Source organism: Seriola aureovittata, chromosome 3 (assembly GCF_021018895.1).
Source record: "Seriola aureovittata isolate HTS-2021-v1 ecotype China chromosome 3, ASM2101889v1, whole genome shotgun sequence".
NCBI classification, from domain to species: domain Eukaryota; kingdom Metazoa; phylum Chordata; class Actinopteri; order Carangiformes; family Carangidae; genus Seriola; species Seriola aureovittata.
This window is the reverse complement of record NC_079366.1, coordinates 13,843,686-13,861,119: the sequence shown is the minus strand read 5'-3', so window position 1 is coordinate 13,861,119 and position 17,434 is coordinate 13,843,686. Positions and strand designations below refer to the sequence as shown.

Here is a 17,434-nt window from a genome sequence, read left to right as displayed (position 1 = left end):
GCTTTGTGTGGGTGTGCATCTGTGTGTCTGCGTCTACAAGCTCAGTGATTCCAGTTTTTCATCCTCTGTCATCATCATAAGATAAACTATGATAAATCAAGATGACAGGGAGCGAAAGAGTGAAAATTAAAAGGAGAAAGAATGAAAGATGAGAAGAAAAATCTAAAAAGATATTGCAGATGCGAGAAGAGGGGAAGATACTAAAAGGAGAGAAGGATCTCGTCCACTTGGAATGTGACATCTTCAAAACAAAAAGTACAATTCAAATGAAAAAACAGATTACAGAAGCGCTGTAAGCGAACAGAATTTAGGAAAGGAGGGGGAAGAGGATGAGGGTTAAATCTGTTGAGAGACAAAGAGCTAGATTACAGCCATACACAGTCTTTCTTCATCCCCTCCTCAATCACTTTGAAACGGAGAAGCACTCAAAAGAGGAGTGACAGAAACTGTCAGCATTAATAGGCATTGTAGCTGTCTTTCTTTCTTTATGTCTTTTAATATCCTCTCATCTGTCCCATCTCCCTTCATGAAATCCAATTTGCCTTGACATTGCTGAATGAGTGGTGAGAAAATGTCAAAACCAAATGAACAATAAATATTTCAAAAGCTGAACCAAGAGGGGAATAAGATGGAACCAAGGGTTTTTTGTTTTTTATAACCATTGCCAGCTGGTTCTATTCTATTTTATTCTATTCTTTGCTCTGGGGTACAAAATAGCTTATTGATCATCCCATCATTTCTGGTTGTACATCATATTAAATTGTCTTTTAGATCATTGGTATTCATTGTGTTTACTTTATTGCCAGCATGATGTTTCACTTCCTTCATGCTTCATTTGCCGCATTTTCATTTGCCTAAACCCTGCTCACACTGTATACTTTCTTTCCCAGTGTGCAGCTAAAAAAACTTCCATCCCACTCTTTTCTGTCTGCACTCAGTCCTGCTGTTCTTTATCTAATGAACAGTACAGCTCCTACGCCATAATAATTAAACTGCATGTAATTTGTAGTAATTGAATGTGGGTGTGGAAATTGAGGAGAGGAGATGTACTGGAGATTGGAGTGGTAGCGGGGCATTAAGCTCGACTCTGACTGTACGTCTTTCCGTCTGTCAGCCCACTGAGGGGTGAGAGAGGAGTTTTACTGTTGATTGTGTTGTTTCCTTCACTGCAAGGGGGGGGGGGGGTTGAAGTGGTGGGGGAGATTGAAGAATCAGGTGAGGGAGCAAGAATAGGGCATGAGGAGGATGACGATCAGAAGAGGACGAAGGTAAGGGACGAAGGAAGAGGTTTAGGGAGGCCTAAAGACGGAGGGTGAAGATGAAGTGTGTGTGTGTGTGTGGGGGGGGGCATGCACAGGTAAACATGCATTGTGTGAATTAATATGTACGCCTGTGGATTGTCTAGCTGGGTTCTAATTCATGGTTTTTAACAAGTCTCTCCTTAACCTGAGGAGCCGAGACGGGCTGTGATGATGATGTCACCTCCAGACAATTCCTGCAGATGACAGTGAATAATAGGAAACAACAGGCAGGACACCATGACAGCACCCATAGTGATTTTATTTGGACTGCATTTTCTGTGGCACAGCTGGAAGCCCTGCATTCAGATTATACTGACTGAGAGGGAATGTCTCAAACAAAACATTTATGAGCCCACAGAGTTATTAAGCACTGATGAAACATCTCTTAATGTATAATGTTATATCATCATTTCAAGTCTTAATGCCTTGATGTTTATTCTAAAGAGAGAGGTCTATTCTTTACATATTGACTTCCTGGTGTGAAATAGTATCACAATTTTTTTTTTGTTATGATGTATGTCCCTGTTTAAGTAGCTTTCAGTCATGTCTGCCATTCTGTGTGTAGATGTGTGTGTTTCTGGGCGTGTGTGTGTGTGTGTGTGTGTGTGAGCTCCTGTGACAAAATGACATCGGTCTCCAGTTAATTTAGCTGTGTCAACTGCTATCCAGCAGGCCCCTCTGTCAGCATTCATCAAACCGCAAATGGTTTTCTTCTCATGAATATGCCCCTCCACCCCAGCCAATCACAACACCACCCTGTTCTGTCACACATAATACCTTATGCAAGCAGATGTATGCATGTGTATGTGTGGTCACATATGAGTGTGTCACTCATCGTGTGTGTTGTGTGCAACCGCAACCATACTCTAAGAGACAATCGGGGGCACACACACACACACACACACACACACATACACACACACACACACACACACTTATGATTGGCTGACTCACCGAAGGAAGGTTTATAGTTCAGAGCTGTCTCACAAACCCACCACATATCAAATGATAGAGAGTTTGCCTCAAGATAGTTTCATTTTCAAAGACGGAGCTCGATCGTGCTTGAGATGTGGAGACAGGGAAACGTTTTCAAAGTGCCATAACTCCGCTGCAGGTGAATACTCATTCCTCACTTCTTTCAGTTGAGGTTTTGGTCTATCTTGGTTTAATCAGTCCAGGAAATCTTGTTTCTCACAGTCTGAGAGTCCTGTAGGTGCTTTTTTGCAAATTCCAAGTCTCTGACGAGAGGCCTCCCTCTGGCCGCTCTGCCATAAATTCCAGGGTAGTGGATGTTGTCAGCTTTGTTCCTTGTCCGCACAGGATATCTGGAGCTCAGCCAGAGTGACCATTGGGTTCTTGGTCACCTCTCTTACCAAAGCCCTTCTCCCCTGATTGCTCAGTAAGGGAGAGGCGGCCAGCTTTAGGAAGAGCCTCAACACAATCAGCTGAATGTACCACAGGTGGACTTCAGCCACCCGAGCTAGATTTCAGTTCGCAAAGGGTCTGAATACTTTAGTCAATGTGATATATTTTATTATTATGGGGTACTGAGTGTAGATTGATGAGAGAGAAAAACATTTTTTTTATTTTTTGTTTTAGCAAAAGGCTGCAACATAACAAAATTTCATAAAGTCAAAGTGTCTGAATACTTTTTGAATGCACTGTAAATCTAAACACCCCTGTAATACACTGTAAACACATGTGAACACATGTTGTCATCAGGGTAGGAATTTCATGGTGACCACAATGGCCATTGCCATCGAAAATCATTGAACACCCTACGGCCCCCATGGCCTTTGTGCCAATGCAACTGTGAAAATCTCGAGGTTGCTTTAAAAGCGTCACTGCAGCAGTCCTTGCAGCTTGGATTGGTTGTGTGCATATACTACGCTACTAATTTCTAACTATCTAGTTAACTCACCAGCATCGCTTTCTCTCTTTCTCTCTCTCTCTCTCTCTCTCCCTCTCTCCCCTGCAACACACACAACCTACATGCTGAGGTAAGGAGCTGTGCTACCTGTGTAACAATATTCTGTCTCAAACTTACAGCAGATCTTACAGGGATGATAAATCAGTGTAATTTGCTCTTTTGCTACTTCTGCCTTTTAACGCTTAATGTGCAAGTTTAGTTTCCACACGTCTGCACATGCGTATAATGTTGTTTTTCTTTTATTATCAGAAAGTCAAGTTGCATGTGGCCTTTGTGCCCAAAACATTTTTGTGACACTGAAGGCCAAATGGCCTTGTCCCTAAAATGATGAAATTCCTACCTGGCTGTCATGTTATTTTGCATTCAGGATTTGTGCAGTTTAGTTTAATTCAATTAACTGGGCAAAAAAAGAAGAGAGAGCCGTCTCTTCAACCTACTGCCCTCTTTATGACCTTTGTCCTTTTTACAAACACACACACACATTCTTACATAGGCTGCTGGAGCACCTCAGGGCACAATCGTGCACTTTTAATGGAAGGAAGCCCGCTGCTTTTAATCCTCTTTTTTGATTAGCATTCAACAGTAATAGATAAATCCATTGTATTTCACCTTGCGCACAGTACATGTCTTAATCATAGGAAACCTTACATACTGTGTTCTTTTACCCTACTGTGCTGGGATATAAAAAATATATATTATTTTTTTCTCTCTTTTTTGATGGTGCAGTTGAAACAGACAAATGCTGTTCCCAGCCTGAGTGAAATATAATTTTTTTTTTTTTTTTGAGTTAGTGACATAAAAGGATTTGATGGAGGGAAGTCATAGCTATTTTATATTGTGTGACCCTTTCTCTCATTCCCATTACCATAAAGTCAAGCAGACAGACACGCTTTGGTTATTTCATGAACTCATTTTACAAGTACGTGCACACAGATACACAAAGACACACACAGTGACTTATTATATTAGTTTCAGTATTCTGAATGAAGTCTCAGTGAAGCTGCATCTGGTTGGTGAATTTAATTTCCAGTCACTAATGTTAATTGTTCCCGCTCTCAATGTTTGGCTGCTCAGAAGCTCAAATTGGTTAAGGAAAAACAGACAACTTTTTGTGCAGGCCACAGTATGTGCACACACAAATGCATGCATGCATTACGGTACACATTCACAAACAGTCTCTCTCTCAGTTTCCAGTTGTCTGTTAAGACTGTTAACACAACACTAACAAGAATTCTGTTCACACTTCACGCAATTCAGTCCTCAGGAGAAATATGATGTGCCGTGACACTAAATATTCAGCCCAATATGGTGGCTAAAGCATTGCTGTGTGTGTGTGTGTGTGTGTGTGTGTTAGGGTTGTCACGATACCAAATTTCTGTTTCGATACCGATACCAATATGTATTTCGATACTTTTTGTAAAAAATATTTCATTATATTATATCTTGCCTTAATGGGTTATTTAAATATTTAAAGAATGTAATTTAATTTTTAAAAATATATTTTTTAATGTATTTATTAACCATGGACATGTTTTAGCTCTCTGTATGCAGGCTACTGTAGGTTTACTACTGGGCTGGGAGGGGCTTTGTACTTCTTTCATTGACATTACAGTGCAGTGAACTGGTGAACAACATTATCACCTGTCGTTCTTGACTGAAGTCTCGGAACAAGTCCGCATGGTTGTCCTTTAAATGTTTCGACAGGTTTGAAGTGTTGCCTGCTTTTGCGAGACACACTTTGAAGCACCGCTTGCACTGCGGTGCTTCTGGGTTCAGTGGCTCGCCTTTATCGTTCGGTTTGAACCCGAAATATTTCCACACCGAACTTCGGGCCACCATATTGACCACAAGTACGGGCTTTTCTGCAGCTGCCATCTCTATCTAGTGTATTTTCTTCAACCCGCTCCGTCTGTCTAAGACGCGACTTGTCGTTTCTCTCTCCTCAGTCTAGACATGCGAGTGCGCGTGGGAGGCGGTTTACATCCGCTCGGGCAACTACGTCACACTCGCTGGCCTCGCTGTGCTTAAAGAGACAGGCTCCAATTTACCAATTCATTTGCATTCAATAAAATGAAATAAAAGTACCGTTTGTTTTTAAATGCTGGTATAGTACCGTTTTCAAAACTCTAGTATCGCGGTACTATACTGGTACCGGTATACCGTGCAACCCGTGTGTGTGTGTGTGTGCTGATTTTATTCCACCCTGTGCCAGTGGGGGAAGCCAAACACGGCATGAAATAGTATGCCAGCAGCTTGGTCCTGTTAGCTCACTGGTTTTACTCTCCTTTAGTTTTAAGTCTGCATTAATTTTATACAAACACAAACAGGTAGTCACTCAGTCAGCACGACTACCCAATGCTCCATGAGTGAAGACCCAAAAATTACTTTTGTTTAATCTCTTGAGATAAATAATTGCTTTATACATAGTCAATAAGTTCCAGCATACTTCTAATTAAAGTAAATTATAAATTGTAAATTTGGTTATTTGGTGTGAGGGTAGTTTTTGGTTTATCAGCTCTTATAAAATGAATGTATGAATTGATCAAGATGGGCAATTTCATCATGAAGTTTTTCATTAACAAGTAACTGACACACAATGCATTTCAAAAATACAGCACACTGTGCCTTCTATTGGCCTGTTCAATAATGCTTTTTGCTAAAATTTTTTGCTAAATGTGGTATTTTAGTCACCTAGTCCTTGAGGCAATCATCACTATTATAAGCTGCTGTAATTCAGAGTTATATTTGCTTTCAGCAAGGACCTTAATACAACTTAGGTCTCAGTGTGTCATAATGCCAGTGAAATAACCACCAAGTAATGGAATTTCTATCATGCCTGTGACTGATTGCATTTGCATTGGTAATTTTCCAAATGTACATATGTGTATTCATAGAGGCTGAATGTGATTTTTTTTTTTTTTTTTTTTTTTTTCCCATGGTTGAACAAAATGTGAAAGCACTGATAACACCATCAGCTAACAGTCACAGGTTTCTAAAAACCAATGGAAAATAAGCCAGTGCCATGGGCATTAACAGGACTGTGAGGCAGACTTTTTGTCATCTGTGAACTCTTATCTGGACGCTTCTGACATCTGTGGCATCAGTTATGGTCTCTTTGGTCTCTTATAGTCATTAAAAAAAAAAATTACTGCTGCAGTTCAGAAACCTTATAATTCCACTTTCGGCCCTTTTGTTTCAACACTGCAGTTAGAACTGAAAGATATTTGGCTCTTTGGCGGTCAGTAAATTGTCTTGCTTTATGATGAACAGTTAAATTTTTTCATAAGCTATTGTGTTACATCACAAATATGTTGTGGTTAAAAATAAAGAAATTACTGTTTTTTTCCCTTCCCCTTAAAGCTGATTCTTTGCTGTGCAAGGTTTTCCTCTGACTTCAGACCTATTATTGTACAGAGCGCTCACCACTTGTCAATACATTGCCCAAAAAATGAGCTGACCTCTGCACCAGTGAAGGGCCTATGAGAGCTCTTTTATTAATTTCCATGTAATCTGTGATCAGTGATAGAGTGATCAGAAGGAGCCTACAAACAATATCTCGAGGCTCAATACGGATACCCAGAGAGGGAAATTAGATGCTACTTTTAATTTTGATTCTTGGCCATGTTCTTTGTTCATCCTTCATTTGTTAGTTCTTGTCTTTCACATCCTGATTTTTGCATTTCTGTTATCAGTTTTTAAAAGGTGGTCTTGTGCTTGCAATGTCAAAGTCACCCACACACACACTCCTGATTCTGACTCCACCGCCTTTATGCTTGAGCAAGTCAAACCATCTCCATCGCTGCAGTAATGTTATTGCTGCTGTTTATCTTCTTTCTTTCCCATGGTTGAACAAAATGTGAAAGCACTGATAACACCATCAGCTAACAGTCACAGGTTTCTAAAAACCAATGGAAAATAAGCCAGTGCCATGGGCATTAACAGGACTGTGAGGCAGACTTTTTGTCATCTGTGAACTCTTATCTGGACGCTTCTGACATCTGTGGCATCAGTTATGGTCTCTTTGGTCTCTTATAGTCATTAAAAAAAAAAATTACTGCTGCAGTTCAGAAACCTTATAATTCCACTTTCGGCCCTTTTGTTTCAACACTGCAGTTAGAACTGAAAGATATTTGGCTCTTTGGCGGTCAGTAAATTGTCTTGCTTTATGATGAACAGTTAAATTTTTTCATAAGCTATTGTGTTACATCACAAATATGTTGTGGTTAAAAATAAAGAAATTACTGTTTTTTTCCCTTCCCCTTAAAGCTGATTCTTTGCTGTGCAAGGTTTTCCTCTGACTTCAGACCTATTATTGTACAGAGCGCTCACCACTTGTCAATACATTGCCCAAAAAATGAGCTGACCTCTGCACCAGTGAAGGGCCTATGAGAGCTCTTTTATTAATTTCCATGTAATCTGTGATCAGTGATAGAGTGATCAGAAGGAGCCTACAAACAATATCTCGAGGCTCAATACGGATACCCAGAGAGGGAAATTAGATGCTACTTTTAATTTTGATTCTTGGCCATGTTCTTTGTTCATCCTTCATTTGTTAGTTCTTGTCTTTCACATCCTGATTTTTGCATTTCTGTTATCAGTTTTTAAAAGGTGGTCTTGTGCTTGCAATGTCAAAGTCACCCACACACACACTCCTGATTCTGACTCCACCGCCTTTATGCTTGAGCAAGTCAAACCATCTCCATCGCTGCAGTAATGTTATTGCTGCTGTTTATCTTCTTTCTTTCCCATTACATACAGTATGTTCGGTCACAGTGTCCTCACATTGCACCAGTGAGATCTGAATGAGGTTTCATCTGATGAGGGCAGTCATTTTCCATATAATTGTGTCATTCAAGGAAGCTATTGGGATATTGGTACTCGTCCTTTTGATTTGGTATTAGGTCACCTTGGTCAAACTTTGCTTTTCAAAGGAAGACCTCATTTGCTACAGCTGGTTATTTTCCATCCAGGGAGCTTCTTTGTCTAAATTTTGACACAAAAAGTTTGACAGAGAACAAGTAGCCCCCTGACATAAATTATATTTGATACATGAGACCATGGGAACATGTGAAAGATGTAGCCTACTCATTGACTTTTTGTATTTCTTGTACCTTTTAGGGTTTGTTAAAACATTCCCATTTGCTCATTTTGCTGCGCTCCTGAACATCACAGCCATTTGTGTCTGTTATCTATCAGCAAGGGTATTGTGATATTACTTTGGTGTTTTTTTTCTAATCTTATATCCTCTCATATAGTAGTTTTATTAACAGCCAAGCATAAAGGGATTCGCCCATTTTAAACAGTAATTGAAAGTAGCATGATTTTAGTGTGTGTGTGGGTGCTAATGCTTTTTCGGAGGCTTTGCCAGGACTATAATTTCTGAGGGAAGCACTGAATCTTTGTTCAACCTTAATCATAAATGATCATTTTCTCAGCTTGGCCACTCCTTCAATTTGCTTGACCCTTAACATGGATGCTATCCATTATCAGTCAGTCACAAAGACGTCACCTGAACGACCCATCGGCACACCCTGACACAGCGATCCATCACAGGCAAAGGACATGACACTGTCAGTCTCAGACGAATACATCTGTCGCTGTGGAGATAACTCACTGAACTTAGGTTTCCATCTGCTGCTGGAGGAGATCGAGACAGACAATGACCTTGCATCGGTGCTGTTAGGCACTGGAGCCCATTGGCTGTAATTGCCTGTCAAGCAGCAGACATGAGGTGTGACAGAGTGGTCGGACAGCGTAATCCAGGTGTTTTTCGGTGTCAATATGGGCCCTACCAAGTGCTCTGATGGGAGTCTTGGAGAATACACTCTGACCTTTGTGTCCCTCATGTCCTGAGCTATATCCTATTAGGCTGTTTACTGCATCGTGTGTGGTTACTGAAGATTTAATGATGGTATCAGATTGAAGTTGACAGATCTCCCTTGGCTCTCTTTACTTTGTGTTATCATGGGAGGCAGTGTTTGGATTGTGTTGACTTTTTATAAGCTTTCATTATAATTGCACCTGGCATTAAAATGCATCTACAGTGTACACACTGAAATCAGTTTTTCATTATCATCAAGACTTTTTTTTCAAGTCATATTTTATGAACACCTAATTTTTCTTGTTCACCATCTGCCAACATCCTGACAGTCCATTTTTGACAAGTGTTGTATTTTACACTTCACATTTTCTGCCATCTGTCTAATTTGCGTTCATCTCCTTATTGGATTTGCACACACAATGATATATCCACTGATGACATATTATTAGAGAAGCCTAGTGCTCCTAGCTACGAAATAATACAGCACATAACCCTCGTAAAAGTACAACCTGTGGAGATATACCATGTTAATTAGTGAGCTTCAGATGTGTTGGAAGGTGGATTTTATTTCATAGCATATTCACATGAATGTTGGATATTAATAATAAACTTTATTTATATAGCACAAAATTACAAAGTGTTTTACAAATGAAATAACACCAGACAAGGCATATAAAATGAAAATAAGAACATGACACAGAAGAAGTAAAAACAATACAATGAAGAAAGTCAAATAAATAGGAATAATCAGTATAAATAACATTTTATCTGATCATCCAAGACACATGTTGATTGCAGGTGTAAAGGGTGTCATAGTAGATAAAGGAGGTGATGTAACAGCACAGCATGTTGATGCTTTATACAGGGTACATTTGATTTATATTAATTAATGTTGCTGAAAAAAAATAAACTATATAAAATATTTCTATATAGTACTATTTGTTGCTCTGGTGCTTGAAAGAATAAGCATCCCTCACCACATTATAGGTAATACATGTGATTCGCTGTTTCTTGTCTTACCTGACTCACCCCTTTACCATTAACTTGAAGTGGAGAAAAAAAAAAGGATAAACTGCATCTTGAGTCACAATTATTCTTGTCTCTGATTCTTTGGAGTTTCACTTTTTTTCTGTGAGCACTCAAAGACGATGAGTAAGACGTACAGTAGAGATTAATTCTGCAAAGACATAAAATGAAAAGGCTTTCCATCTGTGTCTCCAACTTTCAGTCACCTTCCTTGTTCTGGGCCATTATGACTGTATTCACAGACACAGTGACCCTGGCAGAGTCGGTGTAATTATTCTAATGAGGTCTGCTACACCTTTTGTGCAGTCAGAGTATATTCTCCCTCACTGTCGGTGTGTGCGTGCTCATTTGTGTTAAGACTCACTCTTCAACTGTGATGGCCAGCGCATTCATCTTTATACACAGCTGCATCCTTTCTGTCCACAGTCAGCCCTCTCTGCTATGGTAGGCGAAATAAGACAACACACAGACAGAGAAAGAAGCAAGAAAAAGCGCCTCCACATAATTAGTTTCCTGGCTTTTCATAACTCAGTTTTATTCTCATATCAAAGGGTATCAGAGGATATGGAGGTAAGCACGTATTCAGACATCCTACTCCCGAGTGTCGGGGTGTCTGGCCTAAACAAAACCCAGTTTACGATGAATATCAAAATAAAGCAGTGGGCAACATGCACTGCTGTAGGCAGAGGCAACAAGAATTAAAGCTATAAATACACAGGTTAAAGTGTTGGCTTTTGGACTTTAAGATGAAGGAATAACACAGGCTGGAGTGAAGAGGAGATGCTCTCATGGGGTTAAAGTGGTATTATGGTAGGGGATGGGATATTTCTTCAGGGACTGTGTGAGTGTGTGTCAGCATTTTGGATGTTCATTGCAGCTGCAAAAAAATATGACACCTGACAGCCTTATATCAACTCAAAGCCATGATGGAAATCTTGTGAGCAGATGGAAGAATTGTTCAGGAGGGGATACCAAGATCGCTTGAGCAGAAGTAATTATTGAAGCATGATGCGTCAAAGAGAAAAGAGATAACACCACAAGCTGAACACTAAGTAATGCCATCCAGTTGTGAAGGATTCCTTCCTGGTGGCCACATTTAACCCTAGAACTACAGTACGTCATATGTACTGCATGTCCAAATAAGGTTATCTTTTTTTTTTCACATCTGTATGTGTGAAGATTCTGCTGGGTACTTCATCATAAACATTCGCAAAGTTCTACCTAAATCACATTGTATATCTGTCCTACTCAGAGAGGACTTACTATGTGATTTGCGTACTATGATACTGTTTGGATTTCACACTTAGGTTTTGATTTATTGCTTCCTTTTGGAGCATTGTCCATGACGAACACCAATGTTTGAGTGGGTAAATGGGGTGAATCCACAGCTGATATGGTTCGCTACTGCAGCCCCACTTTGTCATTTAGGCTTATAAGCTATTAGACAAGAATGTTGCCTTACAAACCCATTAAAAGGAAGTGGCAGCTTTTTTAAACAATTTAATTTAAGAAGAACTGTCCATTTACTTTACTCATTATATGTTTTCAGCTAACACCCATACGCGACACAGAAGCAACAAATTTAATTAAGGACTTTTACATTGTTTGGCACACAAGGGAATTTGTTTTTCATCTACACTGCATTGAAGTGCACAGACACAGTTGTCCAAAACAAAACCGCAGCCAAAATCAACCACAGTACGGTGAGCCAGAAGAGCTGCAGGCTTTGTGATTAATGTGCATTCTGTTCTGCAAGTTTGTTACGTACTCCAGTGTCCAGCTTGTCATTCATCTCCTGTCTTCCCATCTCTGTCTCTCCACTCAGTGCTGGGAGGCGTGGAGTCACGTGGTGTGCTGAGGAAGATCAGTGACATGCTGGAGGTAATTCTGAAGAGGATGGACAGCCTGTCCAAACTTGACAACACCTCCACCACCGATGCACGGCGCCTCGATGAGCTCAGCTCTGCTATCAACAGGTACGCTGAGTTTTTCCTTAATTTTACAGCTATATTCTATTACCGACAATCACCAAAATCCTTATTACAATAATCAGTACTCCCCAGATGTAAATGGTTGTAGTGAGAGTCAGTTATTTTGGTGCCTTCACTTTTTTCTGTAGAAATATGTTCTAATTGCAAATGGCTCAAAAGCTGTGAATGACATGAAGTTGGTCTTCAACTGTGAATAACATCTGATTTTTATTTATTTATTATTTATTTATTTATTTTACCAAATTGTAAATGTCTAAATAGCAAAATAATTTATATTAATTGTAAGGTTCCAAATTTGTCATAGTAAATTCAAGTAATGGATATTATGGTGTTAATACTAATAATAAGCATTATTTTTGCACTCTGATAAGATCTTTTTTTATGATATCATGACACCATCGTATTTAAGATATATTCCTCATTGTCATTCATACTGCGCATCACCTCTCTATCTTGACTCTGCCATAGTCATGACTTCTATCTTCCATCCTTTTAACACTGCACCTTATTGTGTTTCGCTCTCATCTTCACTCTCATTTTTCCTCCTCATATAGTCACTTGTGGAAATTGCTGCCTATTACCTCAAAATCGCTGCTGCAAACAGACAAGTCTTGTATGACCTTGCTGCTACTGCTTTTATCAAATTGCTCCTCTCGTTGCCCCCTTAGCGCCAAAACATCCAATTTGTCTTTTCTGTCTAACATGCTCTTCATTCCGACTCCTTTCATTTTCAAACAGCTCGACTGGATTCAGTGCAGCGGGAGTGATGAAATACACACTGACAGAAATCCCCTCACCTCCTCGAACTTTGTTAAATGATCCCGGATAAACGCTCAGGTTCAGATCTGTGCTAAGGCACTAGAGCGGAAGGATGGAACGATTAATATAGTCTGGCGTCGGTGTTAACTGCAATCAATGTCTAGTAATGGGCTGTTTAATGTGGAGGAAGCAGTTCTACTCTTAGGCTACAGGGTGTTACTCTGTCTATTGTCATAGATTCTAACTAGGACGGTACGTGCGTGTGTAACTGTAACAGAAATCAATTTGCAGTTATTGCCTTGAAGGGGGCAGTTTGGCTGGATAGAGGGTTATGTAATTAGGGTTAAATACAAGCTGAAATCAATGTTGTGTGACCATCCTGTTTTAGGTTAGTGAACAGTTCGCCCTTAACCACCAGACTTGTTGTCAGCCTACTGCTTCCCAGATAAATGACGAACAGATTCATTGCATCATCTCTCTGAAGTAGATGAAAATGACAGGATTACACTTACTATTACAGAGTTACGCTAAGTACATCATGTAGGGAATACTATTTGTTGTTCTTTGATTTTAATTAATGATTATTACTTTTATATTAATGTCTAAAAATACCAGCATGTTATGCTATGTTGTATGGGATAGAAGGTAGAGATGGGAAAGATCTCCTTGGTTACAAATTCCAAGTATCTGGACACCTTTGGATTGTTTAAGATCAGTTGACGGTGTTTATAATAACTAGTTAATTTTCACATTCACTAACTATCTCTGCGTATTTTATTTGCAGAGGTTGTCTTTTGGGGTGTAAAATACACTGCCTGGCCAAAAAAAAAGTCGCCACCAAAAAAAAAAGTTCACACACTCTAATATTTCGTTGGACCGCCTTTAGCTTTGATTACAGCACGCATTCGCTGTGGCATTGTTTCGATAAGCTTCTGCAATGTCACAAGATTTATTTCCATCCAGTGTTGCATTAATTTTTCACCAAGATCTTGCATTGATGATGGTAGAGTCTGACCGCTGCGCAAAGCCTTCTCCAGCACATCCCAAAGATTCTCAATGGGTTTAAAGTCTGGACTCTGTGGTGGCCAATCCATGTGTGAAAATGATGTCTCATGTTCCCTGAACCACTCTTTCACAATTTGAGCCCGATGAATCCTGGCATTGTCATCTTGGAATATGCCCGTGCCATCAGGGAAGAAAAAATCCATTGATGGAATAACCTGGTCATTCAGTATATTCAGGTAGTCAGCTGACCTCATTCTTTGAGCACATACTGTTGCTGAACCTAGACCTGACCAACTGCAGCAACCCCAGATCATAGCACTGCCCCCACAGGCTTGTACAGTAGGCACTAGGCATGATGGGTGCATCACTTCACCTGCCTCTCTTCTTACCCTGATGCGCCCATCACTCTGGAACAGGGTAAATCTGGACTCATCTGACCACATGACCTTCTTCCATTGCTCCAGAGTCCAATCTTTATGCTCCCTAGCAAATTGAAGCCTTTTTTTCCGGTTAGCCTCACTGATTAATGGTTTTCTTAAGGCTGCACAGCTGTTCAGTCCCAATCCCTTGAGTTCCCTTCGCATTGTGCGTGTGGAAATGCTCTTACTGTCACTATTAAACATAGCCCTGAGTTCTACTGTTGTTTTTCTTCGATTTGATTTCACCAAACGTTTAAGTGATCGCCGATCACGATCATTCAGGATTTTTTTCCGGCCACATTTATTCCTCGTAGATGATGGGTCCCCACTATCCTTCCAGTTTTTAATAATGCGTTGGACAGTTCTTAATCCAATTTTAGTGGTTTCTGCAATCTCCTTAGATGTTTTCTCTGCTTGATGCATGCCAATGATTTGACCCTTCTCAAACAGAGTAACATCTTTTCCACGACCACGGGATGTGTCTTTCGACATGGTTGTTTAAGCAATGAGAGGCAACTCATTGCACCAGTTGGGGATAAATAACTTGTTGCCAGCTGAAAGATAATCGCCCATGCAGTAATTATCCAATAGGAGGCTCGTACCTATTTGCTTAGTTAAATCCAGGTGGCGACTTTTTTTTTGGCCAGGCAGTGTATAATGTGCATGTTCAAAATAGCATCATACTAGGGTTTATTTGGCAAAAGGGGGGAAAAAAATCATCAGCCACCACTGCGAAGAGCCAGGCTTAATCCTCAGTAACTGCGCCTTCAGCTTGGCTAGGCATCACATTACACACAACTGGCATGAAACCAATTACCCACATTTGTAGCAGAGAATGCAATTGTGATTTGGTGATTTTACCCCCCTATGTATTACCCTTAATGAAAAGAACAGTGACATTATTTGACATTATTTCATTATATTGCATAGTGATGAGCTGCAACAATGTGTTTTATATTTTTAACTTCAAAAATGCCAAAGTGAAAGCACAGAGCAACATGGATCAATGTTATGATAGTAGCAGTAGATTCTGTGATCACTCCGACAAAATTAACTGGAACCCCTTACATATGACCTCAGTTCAGTCTGAGGAGCTGCTGGATACTGCCACCCACTAACAGTTTCCTTTACTGGAATTATTTGGCTGCTGCACTCCTTTACAAGACATGCATTTTTTTTCAATTCCCATTTTTAAAAGCATGTTTTTAAACTTGCATTTCAAGGCTAAAAGGCACACAGATCTTGTTAGTACTCATTAATGCATCATGCAGTATGATGTTATGTTATGATGGGTTATAATCAGTTAACATAAAACTCAAACATCATTGAAAACTTTATCCAAACTCACAGATTGGCACACAAAGGATCTTTAGACTGAAGCAACTATAATAGCTGGAGCGAAATGTCTGATTCGGGAAGCAGAATGAAAAAGATATTGACTAAGGAAATTGTGGTGGGCACACAACACACAGACACTCACACACACGCACGCACACACATACTTTTTGTCTTGATGACGTTCTTTTGATGGCACCCTGCTGAAGAAGGAGAATGAGATGTGTTTAATGAGTGTGTGTGTGTGTGTGTGTGTGTTAGTCTGTGTGTAATTGCGTCATGCATGTGGGTTTCTGTGTATTAGTTCACTTGAGGTGACACTTGTTAAAACCAGTCTGGGCGTGAAACCAGGGCACAGACCCCTGACTGAGCACATAGCCTGCAGGATTAATGGCCACACACGCACGCACACACACATTCACACACATTCACACACACACTGAATGTCACAACACGGATAATCATTGGACTGAAGTTTCTCTTCATTGCTCATATCTCCTCTCTTCTTCCCTCTATCTTTTGGCTTTTTCTTTACCTTCCCTGCCTTTCCTTCCTTGCTCCCTTTCTCTGTTTACTATATTTTCTTACTACTCTTTCTCCTCCTCTTGCACTCACACACAGACACAGAGTGAGAGAGTGTGTGAGAAACGTAGTTGGTTGGTCTGAGTGACGTGGTAAAGTGTGATTTTTGCTCGCGGGGAGAGGAGCAAATGGGAATAGAGAGCTTTATAAAAAACATATCCCAAATCCAGGCCAGTCAGGCACGCATTCACAGAAAGACACACGCACACACACACACATACATCCACTGGGCGGGAGTCTCATCTTCGTGTGAGCTTCATTGGTGCTGACACACTCCTGTGTAGCGGCGAATGGGACTTGATGTCTGAGGCCCCAGCCTGCAATTCGCCCACAGGGCAGCCACTCGTTAGAGCAGAAAACGGAGGGAAAATAACGAGGAAGGGAAGGAAGGAGGGAAGAAGAGGGACAGCAAAGAGCCTGAGAAAATGAGAGAGGGAGAGACAAAGGAGGAGAAAAGGATGCAGAGTTGATTCACTTCGTTTTACTGTGCAGTGGATGAGAGGGGAGATTGGTAAGTCTCCCCTTAGGCGTATGCTCTCTGAAGATCACTGCTCTGGCTTGGCTTTACCTATTTCTCCTCCCTTAAGCACCCATCTAAGCTTAAGATGGATAACAACCTTTATCCCGGGAGGCCTTCTTTTCCACAGCACTCAAGTCAATGTCATATTGTAGCTTTGCTGGAAGTAGGTTGCATGGGAGACATGTGAATTCTTCTTTTTGAATTTCTTTTATTCATTTTTCCTGATGTGCATAGAACAGTGGGATAAATAAACCATGGTGCAAATAGTGCTCCAACCTTAATTTTCTGTAACACTGTACATGAAAAAACTGAGTGTGTGTGTGTGTCTCAGCATTCATGCGTGTGTCGGCATTTGTGTCTGTGTGAAAATAAGCAGTGGAATAAACACTTTGGAGTGTGATGTTTTAACATCATGACATCAAGTGGAATAAGTCAGCAGGCACGCTAACAAATGGACATCAGCCAAACCAAAAAACACACATGCTGACACCTTGTCACATGCATCTCTGACCCCGGACAGCTTCTGCTGATGGGTTCCTGCCAGAACTGTCCTCTTCCCTTAAGAGGATGAGCTCATTATATAGAGAGGGAGGGAAAGAGAAATAAGGAGAACATGAAAACACATTTTTATTTCTATCCTTGGAAACACTTCCTCTGGTTTTCATTGATTTTCTCTTACTGCTTCTCTCTCAGTGTTCTACTTCTGTTTGGCATCTGCCAGTAGATTTCCTCATGTTGTTTCTTC

The 17,434-nt window shown here is 40.4% G+C and overlaps 1 protein-coding gene across 1 annotated transcript in view; it reads left to right on the top strand.

The window, feature by feature from the left end:
- Positions 1-17,434, top strand: part of LOC130166711 (alpha-1,6-mannosylglycoprotein 6-beta-N-acetylglucosaminyltransferase B-like) — a 119,369-nt gene that overhangs the window by 28,930 nt on the left and 73,005 nt on the right. The window contains exon 3 of the mRNA XM_056372428.1: positions 11,904-12,054. Coding sequence (XP_056228403.1) covers positions 11,904-12,054 — 151 coding nt within the window. The remainder of the gene's footprint in view (positions 1-11,903; positions 12,055-17,434) is intronic.